Here is a 27871-nt window from a genome sequence, read left to right on the forward strand (position 1 = left end):
ATGCAATACTTTAGTGCATTAATTACAAAAAATTTAACGATTTATAAATAAATAAATAAATAAAATCTAAAAGTAATATATAAAATAAAAATCATGTGGATTATGATGAGATAGTTGAGATTCCTTCGTCCTTAATTTGAATTTGAGCTCCTGGTAACGGATTACCTTCTAGTAATTATTCTACATGCTTAAACAAACCTCCTCTGTAAAGCAACCATCAAGGCTAATGAAAATTTTGATATTTTATTTAGAGAAAAGACATAAAGTCACCACTAAAGTTGTCATGTATTTGCATAAAGACACCTTAACTATGGAAGTATCTTATCACCCCACAAAACTTTTTAATATTTTTGTAAATGGGTCATTTTGACCCATTCCCTCGTCGTCTGTGTTGTCACGCGTGATGCTCACTCCTGTAATATTCATTCAACCCGACCCGACCCGACCCTATTCTTTTTAAGAAAAGTCTTCTCTTTACTTTTGTTAATTCTCAACTTTTCCTAAAATCACAAAATATAGAAAAGTCTTCTCATTTTCTCTTGGTGTTGGTAATCTCGTTGTTGATGTTTCTTGGTGAAGATTCTTGGAGGGACAAGGAATTGAAGGTCTAACATGTTAGGGCTCTACATTAAATGATAAAGATCTTTTTCTCGATTATTATGATTCTAGGGATTATTATAGTGTAAAGAGTGTTGGAATCGACGGAAATTAAAAGATAAAATGAATTCCTACCTTATTGAGTTTTGGGAAGATGACGAATTCGTCAAAGAGAGAGTACCAACGTTGATTTTGCTTTGAGAAAAAGATGAAATTGAATTTAGGGCTACCAATGGCTCTTTTGAGTTTAAATTTGGGGAAGATGATGTAAATTAATTAAATAATTAATAATAAAGAAAAAAGCGACACGTGGCACTTTTAAACTAGTTAATGGCAGTAAAAACACTGCATCACGTGCCTCATGTGCGTGGTAACAACCTAGACAGAGAAATGGGTCAAAATGGCCCTTTACAAAGATATTAAAAAGTTTTGTGGGGTGATAGGACACTTTCAAAATTAAAGTGTCTTTATGTAAATACGGGACAACTTTAATGGTGACTTTATGTCTTTTCTTTTTTATTTATCAAATTTAAAATGGAAGTACTAGTGTGTATATATATAATGTAAATATTTTTTATATAATCAATTCAATTTAATTAATTACGGTAATTTATTATTTTATTTTAAAATTTTCACAAAAGGTTCACTATGTAAAGTTATGGTAAGTCCACTTAAGAATAGGTTCACTATGTAAAGTTTCACAATAGGTTCACATACCTAATATCATTTCACAAGTAATGTATGCGGAGGTCCTTACCATCCGTCGTCAATTAGAGGCGAGTAAGATGCTGATAAATTACGATTGATCTAAACCTATTTGTGATATATCCTTAAATTAGTAAGTCAAATTACAAATATTAACTTGAAAGATAAGAAAACTGTTCTCAATAGACCTCGAAATAATTTTAAACTAACGGGATGGGAAGTCCACTTAATAAGTGTACTGTTCATTAGCAAGTGAAGATTTATTCCGAGAGAGCTAAGCGTGCATTAAGGAAGTTGTACTATGCGATTCAGTATTTGTACGTAGATAAAAACTTCCCGGGCTAATAACAGGGGAGAATGAAAATAAATAAAAAATAAAAAAACAAAAATCCGTCAGTAAAGCTTCCGTCTTCTTCCTCAACTCAACTATTAACCCCACCCACCTTCCATTTTCTCTCTCTAAAACCCTTAATCTTTCTCTCTCTACATTCTTGTTTCTCCGTGGATCTGCAAGTACATATCTGTACCTACTTCAATTTTCCCATTTATCAATCTGACCCGGATTCGACAATCTCAATTTCTCTGAGGCGTTTTTTTTTTTTTTTATAGTTGTTGATTCTTTGTTTGATTGTTGTATTATGAGAGTACCTTGTTGTTTAGTTTGTCAGAATAGGTATGACGAGGAGGAGCGTTGCCCTTTACTGCTCCAATGCGGTCATGGGTTTTGCAGGGAGTGTCTTTCTAGAATGTTCTCCGCTTCCCCAGATACTAGCTTATCGTGTCCCAGGTGCCGCCATGTATCACTTGTCGGAAACTCTGTTACTGCCCTTAAGAAGAACTACGCGATCCTAGCCTTAATCCGGGACTCCAGGTATTCGAGCGATGATGAGGATGAAGAAGAGGAAAATGAGAGGGGTTTTAATGAGAATGCTGAAGATGAGGAGAATGATTCAAGGCGGAGGCATGGTGCCCGAGCAGCTTCGAGCTCAGGGTGTGGGGGTGGGAGGATAGAGGTGGGTTCACACCAGGAAGTTAAGTTGATTAGGAGGATAGGGGGTGAGTCTATGAGGCCTGGAGTGGAGATGTGGGCGGCAACTGTTTCTGGTGGAAGCAGCGGTAGCCGTGGGAGGTGTCGGCATAAAGTGGCGGTGAAGAAGGTGGGAGTTGGAGAGGAAATGGATGTGGTGTGGGTGCAAGAGAAGTTGGAGAGGTTGAGGAGGGAGTCTATGTGGTGTAGAAATGTGTGTGCTTTCCATGGTGTGACCAAATTGGAAAGAAGCTTGTGCTTGATTATGGATAGGTGTAAAGGATCAATACAGACGGAGATGCAGCGGAACGAAGGGCGACTCACACTTGAGCAAATTCTGAGGTAAAAGTTTTGATTTTTTCTTGTGTCTTGGATTGAGGGTTACTCCTATTTCCGTTTGGTCTACCTTGTTGATTTTCTTGTTCCAGATTTTGGAGGTAAAAAACTGGAATTTGTGTGTAATTAGAACTCTAAATTATGGGAAAACTTTCACATCCTCAATCTATCACACGTGCTTTGTAATGCTCGTCAAGATCTGAATTTTTGTCACTATCTTGCACCCCATTTTTCACATACTCAAACTTTGAGTAAATACATGAATTTGTAGATAAAAGATACCAAGAATGGGAAAAATAGTAGCATTGCCTCAGTGGCGATTATATCAGCTACTTATACCACGTGTTAGTCAGTCAGTGTAATGACACTTCTCATCTGTTGCATTAGATATGAGATGCATTCAAATTATTAATGTCCTGAAAGTGTTTGTAAGAGTTCTAGAAAATATATTAAGCAATAGAGACTAAGAGCTCTTATTTTGAACCAAATGATATAAGGTTGACCATATTATATTGGAACCAAAGAATGGAATTTTAAGAACAGCTTCCAAATAAACACTGTTTTATTTATATTACTACTTTTTTTTTCCAGATAAGGCAAGCTTTTATTAAAAGAAGGTACAAACTACTGAAACAACGTCAATCATTAACATGCCAACTGCATATCTCATGTGTCTTCTATTAAGTCCATATTTTGTTCCATACTTGCCATAATACTCCTTTTACACAAAAAATACACATTTAATAGATATCTATTCTTAGTCCTGGATATATGTTGTCTTTTCCCCTCAAAGCAGATCCTATCTCTTTCCAACCTTATTGTCCATAAAACACAAAAAAGGATTGTGCTCCAAACATATTGTTTACTTTATCACTTCTTGATGTTACCATATCTTCAATAAGCTCTTAACATCAGGAGGCATTACCCACTTGACACCAGACATGTTTGAAAAGAGCTCACAACACAGTCTGCAACCTTGGAGTGAATCATAGATGCTTGACTGTCTCTGACTCCTCTTCACACATATAACATCTATTACTAAGAGTAATACCTCTCTTCTGTAAGTTCCCTGAGTAGGGCAAGCTTTTGCTGCAACCCATGCAAAACAAGTAACTTTAACAGGTGCCTTTGACTTCGATGTTGCTTTCCGAGGCCATTGTGCAACACGATTCCTTTTGTTTCAGTAATAGACTACAGCATCTTCTGGCTGTGAACTTTCCATCATTGCATGCTGCCCAGATCAATGAATATTCCTTGTTATTCTCCAAACTGGCATTGTTCAGTGAATCATTGAGGCCGCTCCTGAAAATCAACTGCCAACCATTGTTTGGATTTTTTTTTATCTCCTTCCCTTTTATATTTGTGGATCAGCCGTACAAAGTTGGAAACTTTTCTCTCAATCTTTCTTTCCCCAGTCAAATATTATACCAAAATTGGTTATAAATCAAGAAGTAAAAGAGAGCTAACTTTAAGTGTATGACAAACTTACTATCGCACTTGAGATAATTCAATAGTCCAAGGCCTTATTGTTTGCTTGAGATTGTCTTTGCAGGAAAATTCCTGGATAAAAGAAATTTTCAACGCTTAGATAAGCATTACTATTCTAATAACATATCCACTAAGATGCTGATATAGGTAATAAAGGTATCAGATAGCTTTTACACAACTTGACTAATCACCAAATACTTGTACCCTTCCCTCAACTGAGGTATTGGGTAAGACTCACCAAGGCTTCAGTAGACAGAAGAAATCATGTGGTATTTTTTCTTTCTGATGGGATTTAACCCTTTGTCTTTCATGGCTTATGCCACTTCATTGTCCATTAGGCCACATTAAGAGGTTGATATTTATTTTTGATAAATGATAAGTTCATTGGTATGGTGGGGAACGAGAACACTGGTACACAAGTTTATATATGAATTCTTGAACCTACACCAAGACAATGTTCTCACAAATCATACCCAGTCGTCTATGCTAGCTGGGGCCTTGTGGGTGCACTGAAAGTTTACCCGAAATGAAATTCATCCTAATTTGTACAAGTGTATTTTCCATCCCCGCAAAACTCTCCTACTTACTTTCCATTATACCCACATTAATGTCAAAGGATATGCATCCAATGCTCATCTTTGTTTCCTTTGTCTGAAAGCCTAGCTGGACATAACGTCTTGCATTGTTGCTGGGATCATTCACTTAATACTGAAGAGATTCATTGCTGTCCACTGTAACTCACTTCCTTTTTGACAGTGCATCAACTGGTGATTGACATTCTCCTTAAATGCTGATATGTTGACAGCTCAGTCGTTTTTTCTCGGACTAATGACAGATACTTGATACTACACCATTCATATCACTTGTCACCTTGTTTTTATGCTATCAAGAATACAGATACCCTTCGGGGTGGCCCAGTGGTTTGGGCTTGGGACTTCCATGTTGGAGGTCTCAAGTTCGAAACCCCTTGCCAGCGAAAGCAAGGGGTTTGCCTTCTGGGTCGAGCTCGTCGCACCGGGCGTGCCTAGTGTGGGTTACCTCTCCTATGTGGTTTGCGAGCTATTGCATAGGAGCGGGGGTTTTACCTTGTGCGCACCCAAAGGGTAGCGGCTGCGGGTTTCCCTTGTCATCAAAAAAAAAAAGAATACAGATCTTAACAGTTCACTTGTGTATCAGTTGATACATCGTAATGTAGATTGATCCTTCAAAAGGCAGGTGCAACTCTTATGTCTCACTAAACCAGATCAAACATAACTAGATCAAATGTCAAACTGAGAATTCTGCACCAATCTGAGTTACCAGTTTTTTTAAAAAGAACTGTACCAATCTGAAAATGCTTAAATTCGTTATAACCATCTACCTCATGAAACACATGGTTGAAATTTAAATTTCATACCCGGACAGGTGACATGGTTAATATTCAGTGAACCTTTTGATCAGGAAAACATCAATTTGGTACATAATAAGTGCATTTCACTTGAAATCTTAGGGTTCGATGTTATCAAACAATGCTTCTGTATCATGTGAGGTTCTTCCACTCCTCGCCCCTTAGTTTTTTCAAGTAATTTAAGGGATGCTTAGGCACAAAGAAGTGGGGATTCTTAAGAATATAAAAGAAGTGCGGATTGTGTATAAGAATGTCTTTATTTTTGGATGAAATAAGAAGGATGTCTTTAACAAAAAGCATCAAGAAGATGCAAGCATTACAAAGAGATTATCAGCATGGAGCAGAAGAGCTAAAAGACTGAGTGCCGCATATCATGGAACTGAGTGCCGCATATGGGGTTGCTTTCAAAGGATTTAGGGAAGAAACACATGCCCTACTGATGAGATCTGAACCAAGAAGTGGAGGGATCCAGAACAAAAGGGAGAGTCTTGAGTTTGACTTTCAAATGAAGGTAAAATTACTATCTTGGAATGTAAGGGGAATTAACAATATTTCTACAAGAAATCTTGTTAAAAGTGCTATGCTCAAGTGGAAAGCAGATGTTTACTGCTTCCAGGAAACAAAGGTGAATAAAGATGTGGATAGCTTTGCCAAACATCTATGGCCCAGCAGGTGGATGCGTTGTGGGTATTTGGAAGCTGATGGAAACAAGGGGGGGATCTTGATTATGTGGGATCGCAGGGTGTGGAAAGGTAGCGTAGTGGAGACAGGGCAGTTTTCAATCACCTATAAATTCGAAGCAGTGCATAATTCTTTTAATTGGTTTCTCACTGGTGTATATGCTCCTCACATCAGAAGTGAGAAGCTAGAGTGCTGGGAAGAAGTAGCAGCGGTTAAAGAATTATGTGAAGGACCTTGGGTGACGTGTGGCGATTTTAACACAGTCAGAACTATGGCAGAAAGGAGAGGCTGTAGCAGAATCACTAATGTAATGACCGACTTCTCCAAGTGGATAGATGAAATGGAGCTACATGATCCTCATCTATGCGGGGGAAACTTCACATGGTTCAGAGGGCCAAATCATCACAGTGCCGCTAGATTAGACAGATTTCTTTATTCAGTAGAATGGGAGGAGTTTTTCAAGAACATTAAACAGATGGTCATGCCTAGAGTGACGTCTGATCACTGTCCTATTTTGCTACAATGTGGTGACTGGGGAAAACAGAAACCCTACTTCAAGTTCGAGAATTGGTGGCTTGAGATAGAGGGTTTCCGAGAACAAGTACAGGAATGGTGGGATGAATTTGAAGTGATGGGATGCCCTGATTATATACTTAGCATGAAGCTAAAGATGCTCAAGCCAAAAATCAAGGAATGGAGCAAGCGAGTCTGTGGTGAACTAGGAACCAAGAAGAACAACCTATTAGCTGAATTGGCTGATATTGATCTGGCTCAAGATACCAGGAACCTAAATGAAGACGAAATGATGGTAAGGACAACTGTCCTAGTAGAACTGGAAAAGCTGGCAGAAAATGAGGAAGCCAGGTGGAGACAAAAATCCAGAGTTCTATGGCTAAAACAAGGCGACAACAACACAATTTTTTTCCAGAGAATGGCAACAGCACACAAGAGATACAATGCTATTGACAAACTGTTAGTCAGAGGGGAGGAAATCAAAGATCCAGAACAAATCAAAATTAGCATGATTGAGTTCTATAAGAACTTATACACTGAACCAGAAGGTTGGAGGCCAGCTTTCGCGATTGCAAATTGCCCCAGAATCTCCCAGGAAGATCAAGAGTGGCTGCAAAGGCCATTTACTGAAGCTGAGGTACTGGGTATCTTCAAACAGTGTGATGGTGACAAAGCCCCCGGCCCAGATGGCTTTACAATGCGCTTCTACAAGGAATGTTGGCCGACCTTGAAAGAAGACCTGATGCAAACATACATAATTTTCACCAGAACGGGTTTTTTGAGAAGTCCTTCAATGCTACCTTTGTAGCACTTATTCCCAAGAAGCATGGAGCAGAAGAGCTAAAAGACTTCAGACCAATAAGTCTAATTGGTGGAGTCTACAAAATCATAGCCAAGCTTATCACTGAGAGATTGAAGACAATTATGGGAACTCTAGTGGACGAACATCAGATGGCATTCTTGAAGGGCAGACAAATAATGGATGCGACCCTTCTGGCAAATGAGTTGGTGGACTCGAGGGTGAAACAAAATAAACCAGGAGTGCTTTGCAAGCTCGACATTGAGAAGGCCTACAACCATGTGAATTGGGCTTTCCTCCTCAAAGCATTGAGAGATATGGGGTTTGGCGACAAATGGGTCAACTGGATTAAATTCTGCATATCCACTGTGAAATTTTCACTTATAATTAATGGTGGTCCAGAGGGTTTCTTTCAATCACAGAGAGGTCTGCGACAAGGCGACCCCATGTCACCTTTTCTGTTCAGTCTAGCTATGGAAGGCCTAAACTCCATGATTAGGAAAGCAAGGGAGAATGGATGGATTAAAGGTTTTTGTGCTAACATAAATATGAACAATGCTATGGAGGTATCTCATCTACTGTATGCAGATGACTCCCTTGTATTTTGTGATGCAGAAGTTACACAAATAAGGCACCTGAGAGCTATCCTAACAATCTTTGAGGGCATTTCGGGACTTCATGTCAACTGGCACAAAAGCTGCCTCTATCCAGTGAACCAAGTCCCTAATATGCAGACCCTAGCTGAGAATCTAGGATGTCAAGTGGCTTCCCTTCCTACTAAATACCTAGGAATGCCTCTTGGAGCAAAAAATAAAGAGCTAGAAGTGTGGTGTGAGGTTCTGGAAAGAAGTGAGAGGAAATTAGCAAGATGGAAAAGCCAGTATCTATCTTTGGGTGGCAGGCTGACTCTTATAAAATCAGTCATGGACAGCCAACCTACCTATATGATGAGTCTATTCCCTCTACCAGGTAACATAGAGAAGAAAATCAACAAGGCTAGAAGAGCTTTCCTATGGCAGGGCAACAAGGAGAAGAAGGGGTACAATCTAGTAAAATGGGATAAGGTGATCCTTAACAAAAAACAGGGTGGGCTGGGCATAAAGAAGCTAGGTGCACAGAATGAAAGTCTACTGAAGAAATGGTTATGGAGATTCTGTTGTGAAGATGTGGCACTATGGAGGAGATTCATTTCACAAAAATATGGGCTCCAGAATAGTTGGACCACTGAGGAGGTGACTGGTACTTTTGGATGCTCCGTGTCGAAAACAATTAGAAGACTGTGGCCCTCTTTCATTAACAACCTGAAGTACAGAATTAGGGATGGGGAGAAGACAAGTTTCTGGAACGAATTGTGGATTGGGGAAGAGGTTCTGAGGACTACCTTTCCTGATCTATACATCTTGAGCTTGCAACAGATGGATAAGGTGGCACAAGTATGGAGTCCTCAAGGGTGGAACTTGATTTCTAGGAGGGCCATGAATGATTGGGAAATAAATAGAGTAGCTGATTTGCTGCAGACTCTAAATGCTTTCCCAGGAGTAAGTGTAGGTTCTGATTTGCCAATTTGGAAACTACATAGCAAGGGGTCTTTTACCGTGAAATCATGTTATTGGAGTTTGAACTTCAGCCAGACAATGACAGCAAAATGGCCTTGGAAACTGATTTGGAAGGTTAAAATACCACACAAAATCTCATGCTTCAGCTGGCTGGTGGTCAGGAGAGCCTGTTTACCACACGAAGTACTACAGAGAAGAGGTATTCAGATTTGCTCTAGGTGTTTTATGTGTGAGCAAGAGGCAGAGATAAATAGTCACTTGTTCATTCATTGCAAAACAGCTGTAAATCTGTGGAACATGTTCTTCTGTTTACTTGGGATAAGTTTGGTAATGCCCAGGACCTCCTTTGATATGTTGAAAAGCTGGGAAGGAGTTGGAAGAAGGGGATCACAAGAAGATTGGTGGAGAAGTATCCCAGCATGTGTTTGGTGGACTTTTTGGAAAGAGAGAAATGAAAGATGTTTTGAAGGAAAAGCTAGCTCTTTCCAGAAGATCAAGATGAAGAGTATAAGTCTTTTGTATTTTTGGTGTAAACATGATATAGTGGGGGAAATAGATAGTTTAGCTGATTTCAAAGGACAATTGTAAAGCCTCCTATCTAGTCTTTTAATCTCGATGAAGCCCTTAGGGGTTGTAAATCCCACTCCATCAGCTTTTGCTTGATGGGCTTTTTGGTGTGAATACACAGTTACTATTATCAAAAAAAAAAAGAGATTATCAGCTCCCAGGAAGGCAAAAAAAGCTATCACAACTATCAACATAGACCTATGGAGCTGATAAATTCTAGGAAAGATTCAACAGTAATTACAGGGGAGTGGTTTACCCAACTAAAAAGACTAATCAAACATCTAGCCTTAGGAGAGGAAATGGGAGTTGGGATGCCATCAAAACACCTTTTGTTCCTCTCTATCCATAAGCACCACAAAATACAAGCAGGAACCATAGACCAGTATAAGAATGCCTTATTGTGCTTTGCTTATGGAATGTGCACACTCTTTTTTTTCAAACTAAATGATGGACAAAGACAACACTAAGATAGAGCTGGGGTTGGAGTTGGGGAGGGGGTTACAAAAATTTGTCCAGATCCGTCACTAACTAATCCTGCTTTGATGTTAGGAAATTTAAGAAAATATCTATATCATATACATTCTTGAAGTTGCACCGTATAACTAAGTGGTATTAGTACCTATATTTAAACCATTTTACAGTGTCAGCCTTTTCTTCAAAGGATCTGTTGTTTCTTTCTCTCCAGATTACTCACAAAATGTTGAGTGGAATAGTGCTCCAGATCTTTCCTCTGTCCAGTTTCCTTGTGTTCCAGCATTACATAAGATCCTTGACTGACTTGTGCATGGTTCAATGAAGTTCAAAAATGTGTAAGAGAAGTCCCACGATGTGGCGGTTTAAGGCAGAGCGGATATAGCTGATCAATGTCCCCACTAGCTTTTCCACATAGGTTTAATCTGCGGAAAAGTGATAAAGCCTCCTTTGCAGATTAGTCTGAGTGAAACATGCATTGTGGGCAGCTATCCCGGTAGGCACTTTGTTTGGAGCATCTTCTTCCAAGGCCATTGGTTGCTGGTATGAGGGGAAATTATGACTGTCATGGCAAAGTTTCATCCGCGTAGGGCACACTTAACTTGTGCTTGATTGGCCATCTAAGGGGTTTGGCTTGGTCGCTAGACATCTGAATGGGGGTTGAAATATGTTTGTCTTGTAAATGCTGCTGTTGTCCTAATGCTCATGGTATCCCTGGCTTCTGTCATGAATAAACCTAGAGCAGTTATTGTATATTTCCACTTTATACTGCTTGTATACAGGATACTTTCCCTTTATTAATAAAATTAATATCCTTACAGAAATACCCGGTGAGGGCAGTTAAGCAATGAGATTGATCTTCTGTTTTTCTTCCATTGATTGCCTGAATTGTTCATTATTGGAATGGGAAGAACTTTGGAAATGCTGCCAAAATCACGAAGTGAGCAGAATACTATAATGCGCAAAGATCTAATAGATTTACATGTACATAATTAAGATGCAAGAGAGTTAGTGGACTGCACAAACTCTTCGGTCCCTTCCGCATGCACTTCTTTTTTCCAAAAAAGAAGGTTGCGCTGAAATTCAAATGTCACATTATGGATAGAGGTTAGGTAATATTTAAATCATCTTTACCCTTCGGGGTGGCCCAGTGGTTTGGGCTTGGGACTTCCATGTTGGAGGTCTCGAGTTCGAAACCCCTTGCCAACGAAAGCAAGGGGTTTGCCTAGTGCGGGTTACCTCTCCTATGTGGTTTGCGAGCTATTGCATTTACCCTGTGTGCACCCAAAGGGTAGCGGCTGTGATTTCCCTTGTCATCAAAAAAATAATATTTAAATCATCTTTCATTTCTTCTTTTGATATTGGAGAAATTACCTGTGACCTCATTTATGGACCCGACCCACTTTGTAAGGTATCAGTAGGTTTGAAACTCTGGGATGTATGGACCTGCTCTCTACTCATCTTCCAACTTACTACTAGGTTTTTTCCATGGTAAAGTTCACCCTGCACTTAATCTACACTTCATGTGTTGCTTCTTAACCGCTGAACCGAAGCTCAAGGGCGATCATCTTCTATTTCCTTGCTTGAACGAAGTACACAAGGGGCAGTGACTGTGAGCTACCATTTTCAACTTCTGCCCCATATTGGCCAGTTCACATTTCATCGAAGAAGCAACCTGCTTGGATGGAGAATGACATTGCAGGCTGTAACCAAAGAGAGAGTCAAAAACCAATTAACTATACCTCAATTCCATACTAGTTTGGTTTGGCTATATGAATCTTCTATATCCATTCCCGTTCTTGGAGGGGAAGGAAAAGAAGTGCAAAACTAGCCAAAGGCGTTAGCTCTTCACTGTATTATGAAATTGGGTTGACAGTCCCCTTTTTATTCTTTTGCTCATGTAATGCTAAGTATCTTTTCCCCACACTTTTTTGCAAATAAGGCCCAAGGACAGCGTCTGTTGTATTTATGAATAGAGAAAAAAATAGGGACATCTTATAAGTGCTGGGTTACAAATAGAATTTGGAGGCATCTCTTACAACAAAAGGTTGCCATGAGCCATGACAAAGATTTTCACCCTTCATTGTGCAGAATTTGTCATTTTTAGTAAGATTTGACATAGAAGAAGTCATCATTGGATCCATATTAAACGGGAGAATCAGTGAGTGATGTAAGCTGTTGTAGGACTTGAGGTATTTTCCTAATAATAATTCAGTCTTCTGAGAATGATGTCCAAGAGTTCACAATTACATGTGTGTTAATTGTGAGATAAATTGTAACCAAGCCTGTTTGTTAGTAGTGAGCATGAAGATAGGGGGAAGGTTCTCCATAGAAGTGCAAGACTTAGCCAAAAGGTTTTTAGAAGCTTTTGTATGAAATAGTGGTGACAAACTCAGTTGGATAAGTTACTAATTTACAAATCCTTTTTGCACTTCTATCATATGGGAGCTCTTCTGTAGATTCTAAACCAATCACCAGTATTCTTCCAATTTAATTATGATCATTTTCATCCTCCATTACTGAAAGGGTGAAATGATAAGGAAATGAATTTGGTTGGATATGTTGTAACTATCTAGAATTTTAGTTGGTTGAATCAAAATTTCAAACTTTGATGCTTATCAGACTCTAGCTTACAGATGCTCTAGAGAGTCAGCAAGGGTTCAATTCTACCCAGTACTTTCTTTCTTCATTCCCTTCCAACTCTTCCCCAGGCTCCTCATTGGAATCCAGTTTACAGAAACTAGTCATTTTTCTATGTGTACTCTGAGGATGGTGTTTCATGTATCTCCTAACCTTGATGTATTATCCCATCTTAAATGCAGATATGGAGCAGACATTGCGCGTGGGGTGGCTGAACTTCATGCAGCTGGTATTGTTTGCATGAATATTAAGCCATCCAATCTTCTTTTAGATGCAAATGGTCATGCTGTGGTATCTGATTATGGGCTCCCTGCAATTTTAAAGAAGCCTGCCTGTAGGAAAGCTCGATTGGAGTGTGAGTCCACAATAACTCATTCTTGCATGGATTGTACAATGCTTAGCCCAAACTACACTGCTCCAGAAGCATGGGAGCCTGTAAAGAAATCACTTAATCTTTTCTGGGATGGTGCCATTGGTATATCTCCAGAGTCAGATGCCTGGAGCTTTGGTTGCACATTGGTGGAAATGTGCACTGGTTCTATTCCGTAAGTGACAACTTGTATTTCTTTAGAAGCTTCTCGTCTATTTTGTTTGATTTACTTTGAGCACCCTTTGTCATTCTTATGCAGCTGGGCTGGCTTAAGTTCAGAGGAAATTTATCGTTCTGTTATAAAGGCAAGGAGACAACCTCCTCAATATGCAAGTGTAGTGGGTGTTGGAATACCGCCAGAGTTGTGGAAGATGATTGGTGAGTGTCTGCAGTTCAAGGTTTCCAAGAGACCAACCTTTAGTTCAATGTTAGCCACATTTCTTCGCCACTTGCAAGAGATCCCTCGAAGTCCTCCTGCCAGCCCTGATAAGTAAGAACATTTAGCTAAGCTGATATTTTGTAGCAGGATTGTCATATAAACATGATTTAGCTGTTGGAAGGTAGCATTCAATACTTAGTTGTCTTGCTTCTTAAATAGAGGCTGCCTCAGTGCGCTGTGTGTTCCTTATTCTGATTGTTAATTATTAATATTTTACAGTTTCTTTCGAGTTTAATCATTGGTCACTCAGATAAGTGTTGATTATTATTATATGTCAAAAATGCAGTAACTTGCAGTACTTGGGAACGAATGGTGTAGTACCTCCTGCGGCATATCATTCAGAGGTTTCTCTTGATGATCCCAGTCTTCTACACAGACTTGTCTCTGAAGGCAATGTGAATGGCGTTCGGTAAGTCTTTATGTGTTTCTTAAGTAGCATGATATTCTATTTTGCAAAATTAATCGAGAAACTACCAGAAAGTTGAAAGAAAAAGTTTCATAATGTAAAAGAAAAAAAGAGAAAATATCAGGTCATCAAGATTTTCAAATTTGGGAAGGGAATTTACAGAATTAATTGAGAAACTACCAGAAATTTGAAAGGAAAAGTTTTATAAATGTAAAATAAAAAAGTAGAAGATATCAGGTCATTAAGATTTTTAAATTTGGGAAGGGAATTTACAGAGGTTACTTGTGGCTAATCACATATTCCTTCAAGAAGTTTTTGGAACATTATTCCCTGAGTCCTCTTTTTGCAACTTTGGTAGTTATCCTAAGAATTATTTTCTATGTACTTCATCTCCTTTTTCCTTCTGCATGCAGAGACTTGCTAGCGAAGACTGTTTCAGGAAAAAGTATTACCTCTTTACGCTCCGTACTGGAGGCACAAAATCCTGATGGGCAAACTGCTCTCCACCTTGCTTGTAGACGAGGAAGTGTGGAACTTGTTGAGGCCATTTTGGAATGCTCGCAGGCAAATGTGGATGTCCTAGACAAAGATGGTGATCCACCGCTTGTGTTTGCTCTTGCGGCTGGATCACCTGAATGTGTTCGTGCTCTTATCAGGAGGCATGCCAATGTCAGGTCTAGACTTAGAGAGGGCCTTGGTCCATCCGTTGCTCATGTCTGTGCATACCATGGCCAACCAGATTGCATGCGTGTAGGTCTTTTTGTCCTTCTGTGTGTATGTTGAGAAAGATGCTAAGCTAAACTGAAATGTGGGGGACAAATGGAAAGTCAGGCTACTAAAGAGATAAGTACTATTTTAGATTAAAAAAGTAATTCCAAGGGGGTGCAGGTTCAATTTTTCATTCGTCCTCTTGTCCTTGCCCTACTTGGCACACCTCCTCCACTCCTTCTGCCATAAAAAAAGTGAACAAAACAAAATAAAAGAGATTCCGTAGTCCAATTTGAAATTCATGCTTGTTCATTGGTGGAACTCCCAACTTTGTAAATCAAATCTCCAAGGTTTGTCCTCGGCAAGCCGATTCTGTCTCTCTTCAATACTCCCCCACCAAAAGGAAAAAAAGAGAAGAAGACAGGATGTTTATAGGATGCTGTTTTGTTTTGTCCTTCTTTTGAATAGAATATCTGTTCGTTGTTACTCATCATGTTAGTACCTATGTTTCCTTGCAACAGGAATTATTATTGGCTGGGGCTGATCCAAATGCTGTTGATGATGAAGGCGAATCGGTGCTTCATCGAGCAGTTGCTAAGAAATATACAGACTGTGCTAAGATCATACTTGAAAATGGAGGCTGTAAATCAATGAGTATCTTGAACTCCAAAAATTTGACGTAAGTTCAAATGTGATTCCTATTCATTCTTTGAAATGCTTTGTGAAAAAAAATAGCTAGATGGGGGGAACCCAGCTAGGAATGTTGGAAAAGAAGATTAAAATAAAAGAATAGAGAAAAGTGCAAAAAATAAAGTTAGCAGTTTAAAAAAAACACTGCAAAATATATCTTATATCAAAACACAGGAAAACAGAATGAAAAGGGAATCATTGTGGTTGTGGGAATTGCAGATGAAAAGTACAAGTTTCGGAATGTATGTCTCCAAAGGGATAGAGTATCACTTGCTGAATTCTTCCAAGTTATTTTCCTTTAGGACTCTTATGTCAGTCAGATTTGTCAATTCTTTCAAAGTGAATATGTATATAGCAAGGGAAATCATGAAGAAAAGAGCTCAAAGTTTACTAGGAAAATTGTGGCCTTCTTTTGCAAAAAAGATTTTGTGGTCCACTTGTTTGACTTAATGTTGTTTTAGATGGAAATCAAATTGAATTTGTGGCATCTTTAAGTTAAGAATGGATCTTGAAGTAAATTGTTGGAGCTGACTAATCGTATTTAATTCTTTTTAAAGGTCTTTGATGTCACCTCGTTATATGTATTTAGAAGGTGCTTTATAATTGATTTAACTGTTGAAGTATCACTATTATGTTTTAACTGTATTTATCTTTATGGGGTTCCTCTCTCCCTTTTCTACATGGTGCATATTTGTGTCTTTCCTTCTTCAGGCCACTACACACGTGCATTGCGACATGGAATGTTGCTGTTGTCAAGAGGTGGGTGGAACTTGCATCTATTAAAGATATCGCCGATGCTATTGACATTCCAAGTCCTGTTGGTACTGCACTGTGCATGGCAGCAGCCTTAAAGAAAGATCGTGAAGCAGGTAGGTTGACGATCTTTTTGCATGGATGAACATAAATATAGTTGTTTTACAAGATATAACAGTTGGTAGTCCTCTTTTTTTTTTTACTTCCTTTTTACTATCTGTACATGTTCTTGGTTGTCATTGCAGTAATCTTGTTTACTTTTGTAGAGGGGAGAGAACTGGTACGATTAATTTTAGCTGCTGGAGCAGATCCAGCTGCACAAGACACACAACATTTTCGAACTGCTTTGCACACTGCTGCTATGATAAATGATGTTGAGTTGGTCAAGGTATGCTGATATGTACTTGAATTTGACAACTACTATTTTGGAAGAAGAAAAAATATAAATCTTAGGTTATTTTTCCAAATCATGCTTCAGCTGGACAGTGACACTCATGTTATCGTCAGTTAGGTTACATTTTTCACTGATCTCATGTCAATCTTCAGGACACCTCTAATGATTTTTGGTTAAAAAAAAAAAGATATTTTGTTTGTTCTGTTGGTCTCATTGGTACAGATATAAAGGTATATAGAATTATTTCTCGTCAACTAAATGGGTTATTTCTATAAGGACCGAAACTTCATATTAGACATGATCTTATAATGCTCCACTTAACCCTTGCTTCCAGCGGAACATCTTTTTGTTAACAAGTTATGTCGGGAGAGTTCATACAGGATGAAGATCAGGTGGTTCTAATCTAGTTTTGATAGATCGATGATATATAAAAGAATTGGTGCAGAAGTGATCTGATGTCCTATTCTGTTGGGACCCCTGTTATTTAAACTATACATGTCTTAATGTCCTTGTCAGACAGTGCATGCCTTTACTGCCAAGAGACTAAATTCTTTGTTCTGCACAGTAGTTAAGTGAGGGTTCTTTTTCATTGTAATATCTTTTATACACTATAATTTTTGTTGTCTCACAAACTTCCAAATTTCTTTAGATCATCCTCGATGCAGGAGTTGATGTAAACATCAAGAATGTGAATAATACAATACCTCTTCACGTGGCATTGAATAGAGGTGCAAAATCTTGTGTCGGATTGCTTTTGTCTGCTGGGGCAAATTGTAATATTCAGGTCTGTAATTGACACTTTTTGGATCAATCACTAGATACAGATATATTGAGCTGTCTTTTGGCTCCTTTTCTCTGGGAACTTTCTGTTTTATCTTTGCGGTGATGGTAATTTTTTTATCACACCTAATAGTATTTATGATATTTTCTTTTGGTCCATTCTACATCTGGGCCGCTTAATTTGCTTGAAATTAACCTGGAATTATCATTTTTGTTGTCCTCCTTGGAGTATAAGCCTATCAGATCCCTCCTTGCCTCCTCAAATAAATAATTACAAAATTAAGAAAAGAGAATGAAAATAAAGAAAACAGAAAAGAGAGAAAATTGTGGATAAGAATAACACTCCAGCCAGTTATGTACTTTGCACCTGAGAAAGGGAAGGACACCTGAAATTTGTTGGCATAGTCAGGACTAAGGTAAAGAATAAGGAGTTCACATATTTTCGTACATATTGCTTGAGTTGAGAGTTTAGGCGGAGCATGGCTAGTGTTCTTTCCAACACGTATTAGATGGGCAGATTACATTTTTGGAAACCAAATTTTTTTGTCGACTGCATAACTTTTAACACCAAATTAAATAGGAGGAATTTTTTTCATGACTTTGAGAATTTCATTAATTTATGACTACATAATTGGTTATGGTCTTAACAGGCTTCCAGCAGCTTGATGTTGACTTCTTGATGTTAAACCTTGATGAAGTTATATGTTGCTTTGGTACTATAAGAAAATAAGAGAAGCGAAGAAGTTTGTGGAATGCGTGAATACAAGTTTCTTTTGTAATTACATTGCAGTATGTAAGATTATCTTACCATGGGACAAATGTGACAATTTTTAGGTCTTACCGTTATAAACTAATCTAGCAGATACCCTTCGGGTGGCCCAGTGGTTTGAGCTTGGGACTTCCATGTTGGAGGTCTCAAGTTCGAAATCCCTTGCCAGCGAAAGCAAGGGGTTTGCCTTCTGGGTCGAGCTCGTCGCACCGGGCTTGCCTAGTGCGAGTTATCTCTTCTGTGTAGTTTGCGAGCTATTGCATAGGAGAGGGGCTTTTACCCTGTGCGCCCTCAAAGGGTAGCGACTAACTTTGTAATACTTTTGGAGAGAGAAAAACTCTACCGGAGCTCAACTACAAGGGTTTTTTTTTGCCTCTAGGGGTAATTTACTGAATATATTTGATATTACATGCTTTGTTAGAATTCCACAGCTCCTTGCAATTATAAAAGGACTGGCTTTTGCTCTGTACATATCTGCACCTGATGGTGCTGTCATCATTAATAAAATGCATTGTGTGTCGGAACGTTGCTGGACTTTGATAACTGCAAAGTTCGAGAAAGTTCTTCACTTAGAGTTTGGATGTGCAAATCTTCAGCAGATACACCCCGAACTTGAGAAATTACTGAGTTTTGTAGTTCATGGTCATATAACTTTTTCTCATAAGGTTCCTATTCAAAAAAAGAATGACCTCACTGAAAATTTACTTCTGCAAATTGTTTTAGTGAAGCTCGTTCACATATGTAGGCACCTCAATGGAAATTATAGTTTCAACCATACTGGTCATGGCTCTGTATTCCATTTGCTCATGACATATTTGCTTGCTCTCAATACTTGTCGATATTTCTTTTCTAACATTCCACTTTTAGCTAATTTTGTATTTCTCCCTGATATCAGGATGATGAAGGTGATAATGCTTTCCATGTAGCAGCATTCTCTGCTAATATGATACGTGAAAATCTTGATTGGATTGTAGTTATGCTCAGGTATCCTGATGCTGCTGTTGAAGTTAGGAATCACAGGCAAGTTTCAATTAGCCCGTGCCACTCCTTCGTATGGTTTATGTTATCATGGGGAATGAATTTACACTCTTGTATCTGAGCTTGACATTGACTTCAACAATGTCTATTGTTGCAGTGGAAAAACTTTATGCGACTATTTGGAGGCTCTTCCTCGTGAATGGATTTCAGAAGATTTGATAGAGGCACTTAGGGAGAAGGGGGTCCGTCTATCTCCCACAGTGTAAGCATAAAGATTTTTATCTGTTGCGATTTTGTCACTATTTTATAATAAATGTAAATTGCTTGTTGATTGGGTATGATATTTTAAAGATATGCATGTTCATATGCTATTCAGATATGAAGTAGGGGACTGGGTGAAATTCAAGAGAAGCATTGTGACACCAACTTATGGGTGGCAAGGTGCTAGACATAAGAGTGTTGGTTTTGTTCAAAATGTCCTTGACAGAGACAATCTCATCGTGTCCTTTTGTTCTGGGGAGGGCCGGGAGGCTCAAGTATGCCGGGAGGCTCAAGTATTAGTAGATGAAGTTGTAAAAGTGATTCCACTGGACAGGGGGCAACATGTGAAGCTCAAGGCAGATGTGAAAAAACCAAGGTTCGACATAAAACTGTTATTACGTTGTATTTATAGTAGATATGCTTCTTATGTCCTTTGTGCTCTCTTTCTCGAGCTAGAATGTTTTGGCACTTAACCATGAAGTCCCCGAGAGGGGGATGGGGGGTGGATCATATATTTCTCTGGAGCGGAACCATGTACGCCTTTTGAATTGACAATCAAGGCCTCATATCTGACTGATTTGCTGAACCATTCAATTTTTCTCCATGAAGATATTACCCTAGGAATGGTTCAGTGCATTCCCTCTTATTTCTGTAATCTTACTGTTTTAAGAAGAAAAGTTGCATGGGCCTGCTTAACTGCGAGTTACTGTTGTTACTTTATACAGGCCTGCCCTTCCCGCCTCTTGGTGCTGAGTTTGGCTTTTGTAATGTCTCATAAATACTTAGCTATGTATGTATATTGGAATTTCTTGCTATCGTTATGGTCAAATAGGGTATGAGTTCCTTATATAGTAATGATTCATGTATGTAATAACCAATTTTTTCTTTAATTAGTTATGATGACTCAGATGCAGTACATGGCAATAACTTGGTGGTCCAAGAAACAGATGCCTTGAGTCTTAAATAGATAAATAATATATGGAATTTATAGCTCAGAAGTAGATCTTTCTGAGTGAAATAAACTGAATACTATTGAAGAAATTTTGGGGTATAGAAAGAGAAATCTGGCTCTTAAATGAAGTAACAGAAGTGAGAAAAATACATTATAATCGTATGATTGCTCAACCTTCCTCTTTTCTAGCTTTTTCCTTGCCAATAGCTGCTTAGTTTATCTTGAGATGATATATGAATGTCCCTTGCGATCAGGTTTAAGCTGAAATGTTTTAGGTTTGGCCTCACTCATTGACTTGAATATTTAGAAGAAAAATATGAAGAGATTTGAAGGTATAAACAGCTTAAATATAGTATAGAGAAACAAAAAAATGCATCACTTATAAGATAAATGAAGTTTCCTCTTTCTTAGTTCTGTCTTGCCAATTGCTGCTTAGCTTTTGTGGTGATGACTCATGAATGTCATTTGCAGCCAGGTGTTAGTTGAAATGTTTCAAGCTGTTTCAGGAAAACATTAGCATTTTGTAATAGCTAATAATAACATTGCTTTTGCTACAGATTTGGTTGGCGTGACCATGCCCATGACAGCATAGGAACTGTTTTATGTGTAGATGATGATGGAGTGCTTCGTGTTGGGTTTCCTGGAGCATCTAGAGGGTGGAAAGCTGATCCTGCAGAAATGGAACGTGTGGAGGAATTCAAGGTTGGAGATTGGGTTCGCATTCGTCCTACACTTACAACAGCTAAACATGGATTTGGATCTGCAACACCAGGAAGCATTGGTGTAGTGTACTGTATTAGACCAGACAACAGTCTGATGGTGGAACTTAGCTACCTTCCTCATCCATGGCATTGTGAGCCAGAAGAGGTTGAACCTGTTGAACCATTCAGAGTAAGACATATTGTACACTGGCTGTACTGATGCCTTGTAGTTTATTTTTCCCTGTTTCATTTTATATGTCTCTTCTTTTTAGTTTTTTTTTTCTTTTTGCAAAAAGAATGGCACCCTTTATACTTGGGAACGTTTTTCACTTTAAACTTCACATTTTGTCGTTGATGATATGCTCTTAGTCATATAAATGTCATGGGACGTGCCCCATCAAACATCGCCAAATAAAATGAAATTGAGGGAATATCTATTTCGAAATTTCATTATCCAGTTCAATTGTTGAATTCTGCATTCTGTACCTTTTCACAGATTGCTGATAGGGTCTGTGTGAAGCGCACTGTTGCTGAGCCAAGATATGCTTGGGGCGGTGAAACACATCATAGTGTAGGAAAAATAATTGACATAGAGGCTGACGGTCTGTTGATCATAGAAATTCCCAATCGGCCCATCCCGTGGCAGGCAGATCCTTCGGACATGGAGAAGGTGGAAGATTTCAAGGTAATACATGAAATTGATCAATATTTTGTTCTTTAATGAGGATACTAGATGCGGGTGTTGGTGATTAGGAAATTCCGTTCTTGTTTGGGGGTTGGGGAGATGAGACCATGAGAATGGAAGAAAAAGGATCAAGTTGTGGGATGTAATGTAGGTGTAGATAGTGTTCTCAATAATTTTTCTGTTCTCTGCCATTAACAGGTAGGTGACTGGGTAAGAGTAAAAGCGTCAGTTCCCTCACCCAAATATGGTTGGGAGGACATCACAAGGAATAGCGTAGGTATAATCCACAGTTTGGAAGAAGATGGTGATGTTGGCATTGCTTTTTGCTTCCGTAGCAAGCCTTTCTCTTGTTCAGTGACAGATGTGGAGAAGGTGCCGCCTTTCGAAGTTGGACAGGAAATTCATGTTTTGCCATCTGTTTCTCAGCCTAGACTTGGATGGTCCAACGAGACACCAGCAACGGTTGGGAAGATTGCGAGAATCGACATGGATGGTGCTCTAAATGTAAGCTTGCACTGCCTGTCTCATTGTAAATTTGTTGGAGAGCATCTATTGACCTTATTATTTAGCATAAAATCTAGTGAACTTTGAACTGACTTCCAATTCTTTAGTTTATAATTTTAATGAATTGCTGACCTTTGATGCATTCTAGGTTAGGGTTACTGGGAGAGACAGTTTATGGAAGGTTTCTCCTGGAGATGCAGAAAGACTTTCAGGATTTGATGTAGGTGATTGGGTACGTTCAAAACCAAGCCTGGGAACTAGACCCAGTTATGATTGGTACAGCATAGGCAAAGAAAGTTTAGCAGTTGTACATAGTGTTCAAGACACTGGTTATTTAGAGCTTGCATGCTGTTTCCGCAAAGGACGGCTAATGACTCATTACACTGACATTGAAAAGGTTTCTGGATTTCGAATTGGGCAGCATGTTAGGTTTAGGTCTGGTCTGGTAGAACCAAGATGGGGCTGGAGAGGCACTAATCCAGATTCTCGAGGTGTTATAACTGGCGTTAATGCTGATGGAGAAGTTAGGGTTGCATTTTTCGGTTTGCAATGTCTCTGGAAAGGAGATCCTGCAGATCTCGAGATAGAGCCAACATTTGAAGTCGCAGAGTGGGTCAAGCTGAGAGAGATTGCAAGTGGTTGGAAATCTGTAGGGCCAGGTAGCATTGGAGTTGTGCAAGGAATGAGTTATGAAGGCGATAAGTGGGATGGAAATGTTTTTGTCGCTTTTTGTGGAGAGCAGGACCAGTGGACGGGATATTGCAGCCATCTTGAGAAAGTAAACAAACTCTTAGTTGGTCAGCGTGTTAGAGTTAGGAACTCTGTGAAGCAGCCAAGATTTAATTGGTCAGGTCATAGTCATGCTAGTGTCGGAACTATATCAGCAATTGATGCAGATGGCAAACTAAGAATCTACACACCAGTGGGGTCAAAATCTTGGATGCTTGATCCTTCAGAAGTTGACCTTGTGGAAGAAAAGGAAATCCAAGTTGGTGACTGGGTCAGGGTTAGGGAGAACGTGTCTAACCCAACACACCAGTGGGGGGATGTCTCTCATTCAAGTATTGGGGTAGTGCACCGCATAGAAGATGGAGATCTTTGGGTTGCATTCTGCTTTTTGGATAGGCTATGGCTCTGCAAGACCTTGGAAATGGAAAGAATTAGAGCATTTAAAATTGGGGATAAGGTGAAGATCAGAGATGGGCTGGTGGCACCTCGGTGGGGATGGGGGATGGAGACTCATGCGAGTAGAGGTGAGGTGGTTGGAGTAGATGCTAATGGGAAGCTACGAATCAAGTTTCAATGGAGAGAAGGGCGTCCATGGATTGGAGACCCTGCTGATATTGTCCTTCATGAGCACGATGATCAATGAAAGGCTTGTCGTTATTATGGTTCCTCCGTTCATTAGATAACGGGCAGGGCAAGCCAAGGGCTTCTTTAATTTATAGGAGAGGCAGTCCATGTGCTGTTTTTGCTAATGGCGTTATAGGCTGCCCCAGTGCAGTTGACAACCATGAAAACAGATGTATACAGAGTAACTGTGCTGACAGAGAGATTTTCAAAAAGGTTAAAAGGGTGTTGGGGTTGATTTAGTGTCATTGCTGGAGTTCAACCTCAGATGTGTAGTCAACGATGCTGCCTGCGTTGGGGATTTTTCTGCATATGTTTCGTTTTAGCTGCGTTAACAGAAATATGCTTGATTTCTATTCTGTACAAATCAAAAGTAATTTTTGAGTTAATAGCTTTGAAACATAGTTCACTTACACTAGACTCGAACATTTCTCTCCTATATCTCTGTCATTTAGAAGATGCCGTGAGGCCACTGCTCATATTTTTGTAAAATGTTATTTAACCGTTTGAATAGAAAAGCATGTGAATTTATTGTCTTTCCCTTTGTGTTGGTGAAATATAATTGGATTTCAAAGTATCTTTCCTTGATATTCTGAGTATTATGAAATATTTGTCCAAATCTGGGAATTGTAAAGGATAAAAAGAAAGATTTAACACCTAAATTATAGAGGTAGAAAATGTATGTCAACTTTTTCCTAAACTCCCAACTTATTTGTGCATAATTTGGAATCCAAATTATTTGTTCTACGACTATTGTGGAAGTTTTCATGGAATATAAGCTAAATAAATTCGATATCTAACTATAAATTCCTTAAACCAATGTTCAAGTTTATAATTCAAGATCAAACTATCAAACCTTTAATCAATATCAGACTTCACAGCATCTAGATTGAGACCATTTGGAGTCAATAACACTAGAGGAGTTCTACGATTTTAAACATTCATTTCTGTTTTAACATCAGAAATTGCAGTTTGATGCACTACTTGTTTTAACTGTTTCCAAGTGCAAAATTTGTGTTTCAACTCTTACGACTGCTAGGCAGATACCAAGCCTGAGAGCTTCAGAAAGAAGTTGCTAAAAAATTATATTGAGATCCACATATTGGTACATCACTACGAACGAATAAAAGGCAGCTTGACGACTACAGCAAAGAGCAAGGGATTCCACTAACAAAGAACCTACTGAATTATTCATCATAAATCATTATTAATGATGTCCCGCATCATTTGTATCGGGATGAGCCCTTCAGTTCTGATGGCATCCTTACTTGAATCTGGACTTATGAAATACAATGTAGGTAGTCCACGAACCTGAGAGGAGATTATTTCAGTTGTAACAGTCATCTTTGCAAATTCTTGAAAGACAATAGCATGCACTTATGAATTATGTGATGAAAGCAAGGAATTCCGATAATGATAATTATACTCACGACTCACGAATGACAAGACAGAAAACAGAACTCTCTTCAAAAATGTTAATAGTATTGAAAGAGAAACAAATTTTGATTCAAGGCAGAATGATGGTAAGAGGTTGTACCTGCATATCACGTGCAAATTCGTATTCATCATCTGTGTCCACTTTCACAATAAGTGCATTGTTTTCATACTCTACAGCAAGCTGTCAGATGAAATTGGAACAATTTTGACGTTAGCAAAGATTACCTAGTGTGCATAGCAAGATATAACTAAACTCCAAGCAGACTACTTCAAACGAAACTTGACTTACTGATTGTGTGTGGGTGGGGGTAAGTGGAATATATTTCATAATAAATACACCAAGATTGTGCAAAAAAGTATTTATAGTTGGTTGTGTCTCGATTTTACAATCATCCAACTTACTAGCCCAAATATACATGCATAAGGTGAGACTCTCTTTTACACCAAAAGATAAAAGTATACTTGAAATGCAAAAAGGTATTTTGATACTTTTTGCATCATTCTCATTATTACAAAACAATCTCCTTCTCTTTTCAAAGATATCAGCTATACTTGAATTAGACTGTAGGATCTCCAATCTTGCAATCACACTAAGAGGAGGGAACTTACTCCTTATGCCTATCCAAGAAAAAATAAACTTATGAAGGCCTAGAAGTAATACAATCCATTGATTACGATTGTCGATTTGTGACATGCAGTTTATAATAGACAAATTCTGCTAGGACATTATGCATTTTGACTATAGAAAGATCAACGTCAATCTTTTCTCCAAATACTAGAATAGGTAAAGTTACTAGACTTTAACTTCATTATTCATAGCTTCTCAGTTTACTTAAAACTTATCAATTACAACCTTTTACTTTTAAAGTTTTTGCAAAAACAATAGTTGTTCTTCAGCTAATAGTATTCCTTCACCACATAGCAGCACTCATCCATTTAAGACAAACTCTCTGCTTATTAACCACTCTGCATATTGACACTGAATAATGGATGATTATTGCCACCATTAATGTGACATTGTTGAATAAGCAACTAGGAAAATTGAAAATCACTAAAATCTCCATATCCACTGTCTACTTATATATCCACTTCACACAGGAACAATAAACACAGAGGAAAATGTCAACACAAGTTTTTTCTCCAAGCAAGTGAGTTACAGAAGATTGAGGATAAAACAACCATGTGAGTATCATAATCACCAGAGATTTATCCCTATCTTTTCAACAATTGAATGTAGGCCCTCAGAGTTGCTATATCTTCAAATACACCATAGCAATAAGCATAAGGTGTCCCTAGAGTTTAAAAGGATTATCCCACCAATGATTGACAAATCATGCTTTACTCATAGAGTTATCAGGTCTAAATCTCCACTCCCAACTTCAATATTTTTTCCGCAGCATTAGAAATTCAGGGATAATGGACCCACCCCTCTACCCTTCTCTAGATTTTCTCCTCATATATAGCAACAGTGATTTTAAGCATTTAAAACAATTTCTGACCATTACTGGAGCAAAAAGATACCCCCACCCCAATATGTAAGCTTCACAAACATAGCATGTCCTAAACCCAGATATACAAGAAGTTGCATAGGTTGGCGGACTGCTAAAAAATGATCAAACTATAATGGAATACTCTAATTTTATAGCCAACCCCAACTAATTAAGAATTGGAGCTAGAAGATGGAGTCATTATCAAACCAAATGGTTCTGCAAACTGGAAAATTGACCAATTTAAATAACCAACTTGATTCGAACCACGGTACGAATCCTCTAGAGCATTCATCCAACAATCCCAACTTTGAACTACATTAAACCATCAATAGCAGATTAAAGAAATGCTTAAGACATTTTCGTGTAAAATCCAAACTTACCATTTCAAGTTCTTGAGCCATCAAAATACAAGGACCACACCATGTGGCATAGAAATCAATAATCAGTGGCACATTCCTTTCTCCTTTTATCAGTTCTTGAATCTCTTTGGCAGACAATTTCTTCTGCAATCCCATATAATTAGGGGAAAATGAATTGGAATTAGCAAAACCTTGCATACAAAACCACACTTGAAAAAATAAAATAACAGATGAATTCCTCTAAAACAGTCTCCTAGTCTGGTTCCTTTTTGCTCTTGTTTAACCACTGTTCCAGTTTCAGCAACAAATAAAGCTTATCCACAACATAAAATTTCCAAATTGATATGAATTTCAGTTCCCAGCAGATAAGCAAACCCAATAGCCAAAATTCGTCAAGAAGATTACTACTACACCGGTGAAAAGTTTTGTTGCACTGGGCTTAAATCTCCATGCCTCATTCAATTGTAATTGTAATTTCAGCAACACATACGTCCAACTTACCAAATTGATTCGAACTTTCTAAAGGTTCCCAACAGACGAACAAAACCCAATAGCCGAAATTTGGAAAAATTAAACTAAAATTGAGAAACTAACTGAAATTGAACAACCAACAACAAAGAGTCGGAACATACCACAAGATAATCCTCCCTGACATATTTTCCAACAGCTCGGGGTTTGCAAATGGATTTTCTGGACAGTGTTTGGGTTAAAGATAGTGTGGAAGTTGGAGGAGTGTGTGAGAAGAGTGAATTGAGGTGATGGGGAAGTTTGGAGGAGAAGTAAGAAGGTGAAGTATGGAGTGCCGGAGGGTGAAAGGCGAGACTGGCAGCTTGCATTCTTACTGCCGGAGTGACACACAGGAAGAGAGACTCTGTTTGGGGTTTAAGGAGCAAAGAGAGAGCCAAAATTCCTATAGGGGTTAACGAGACAAAAAGATAAGGTTAAAATACGTACAAGACCAAGGGCATTTTGGGTATGTTCAAATTAAAATCCTTCTTTATTTTATTAAACCTTTTATGTTTAACCAAACAATGAGGAGATAAACAGATTGTGATGCCTATTTAAATAAGAGGGGATT

At 38.5% G+C, this 27871-nt stretch overlaps 2 protein-coding genes across 2 annotated transcripts; one reads left to right on the top strand and one right to left on the bottom strand.

Moving 5' to 3' along the window:
• Positions 1-1695: 1695 nt before the first annotated feature.
• Positions 1696-24046, top strand: LOC125850792 (E3 ubiquitin-protein ligase KEG). Its single transcript, XM_049530632.1, has 16 exons — positions 1696-2671; positions 12950-13312; positions 13397-13627; positions 13863-13985; positions 14396-14732; positions 15212-15369; positions 16092-16249; positions 16400-16521; positions 17177-17311; positions 18972-19096; positions 19212-19316; positions 19431-19691; positions 20825-21158; positions 21465-21653; positions 21852-22157; positions 22306-24046. The coding sequence occupies exons 1-16, from the start codon at positions 1941-1943 to the stop codon at positions 23527-23529; spliced, it is 4902 nt and encodes a 1633-aa protein (XP_049386589.1). The 5' UTR covers positions 1696-1940; the 3' UTR covers positions 23530-24046.
• Positions 24047-24421: 375 nt separating this feature from the next.
• On the bottom strand, positions 24422-27702 carry LOC125850787 (thioredoxin-like protein CITRX, chloroplastic). The gene is made up of 4 exons (XM_049530626.1): positions 27426-27702; positions 26815-26937; positions 25045-25125; positions 24422-24818 (listed from the first exon to the last, which is right to left on the bottom strand). The coding sequence occupies exons 1-4, from the start codon at positions 27627-27629 to the stop codon at positions 24702-24704; spliced, it is 525 nt and encodes a 174-aa protein (XP_049386583.1). The 5' UTR covers positions 27630-27702; the 3' UTR covers positions 24422-24701.
• Between the last annotated feature and the right edge of the window lie 169 nt (positions 27703-27871).

The sequence above is a fragment of the Solanum stenotomum genome, unplaced genomic scaffold (assembly GCF_019186545.1).
Source record: "Solanum stenotomum isolate F172 unplaced genomic scaffold, ASM1918654v1 scaffold19150, whole genome shotgun sequence".
NCBI classification, from domain to species: Eukaryota; Viridiplantae; Streptophyta; class Magnoliopsida; order Solanales; family Solanaceae; genus Solanum; species Solanum stenotomum.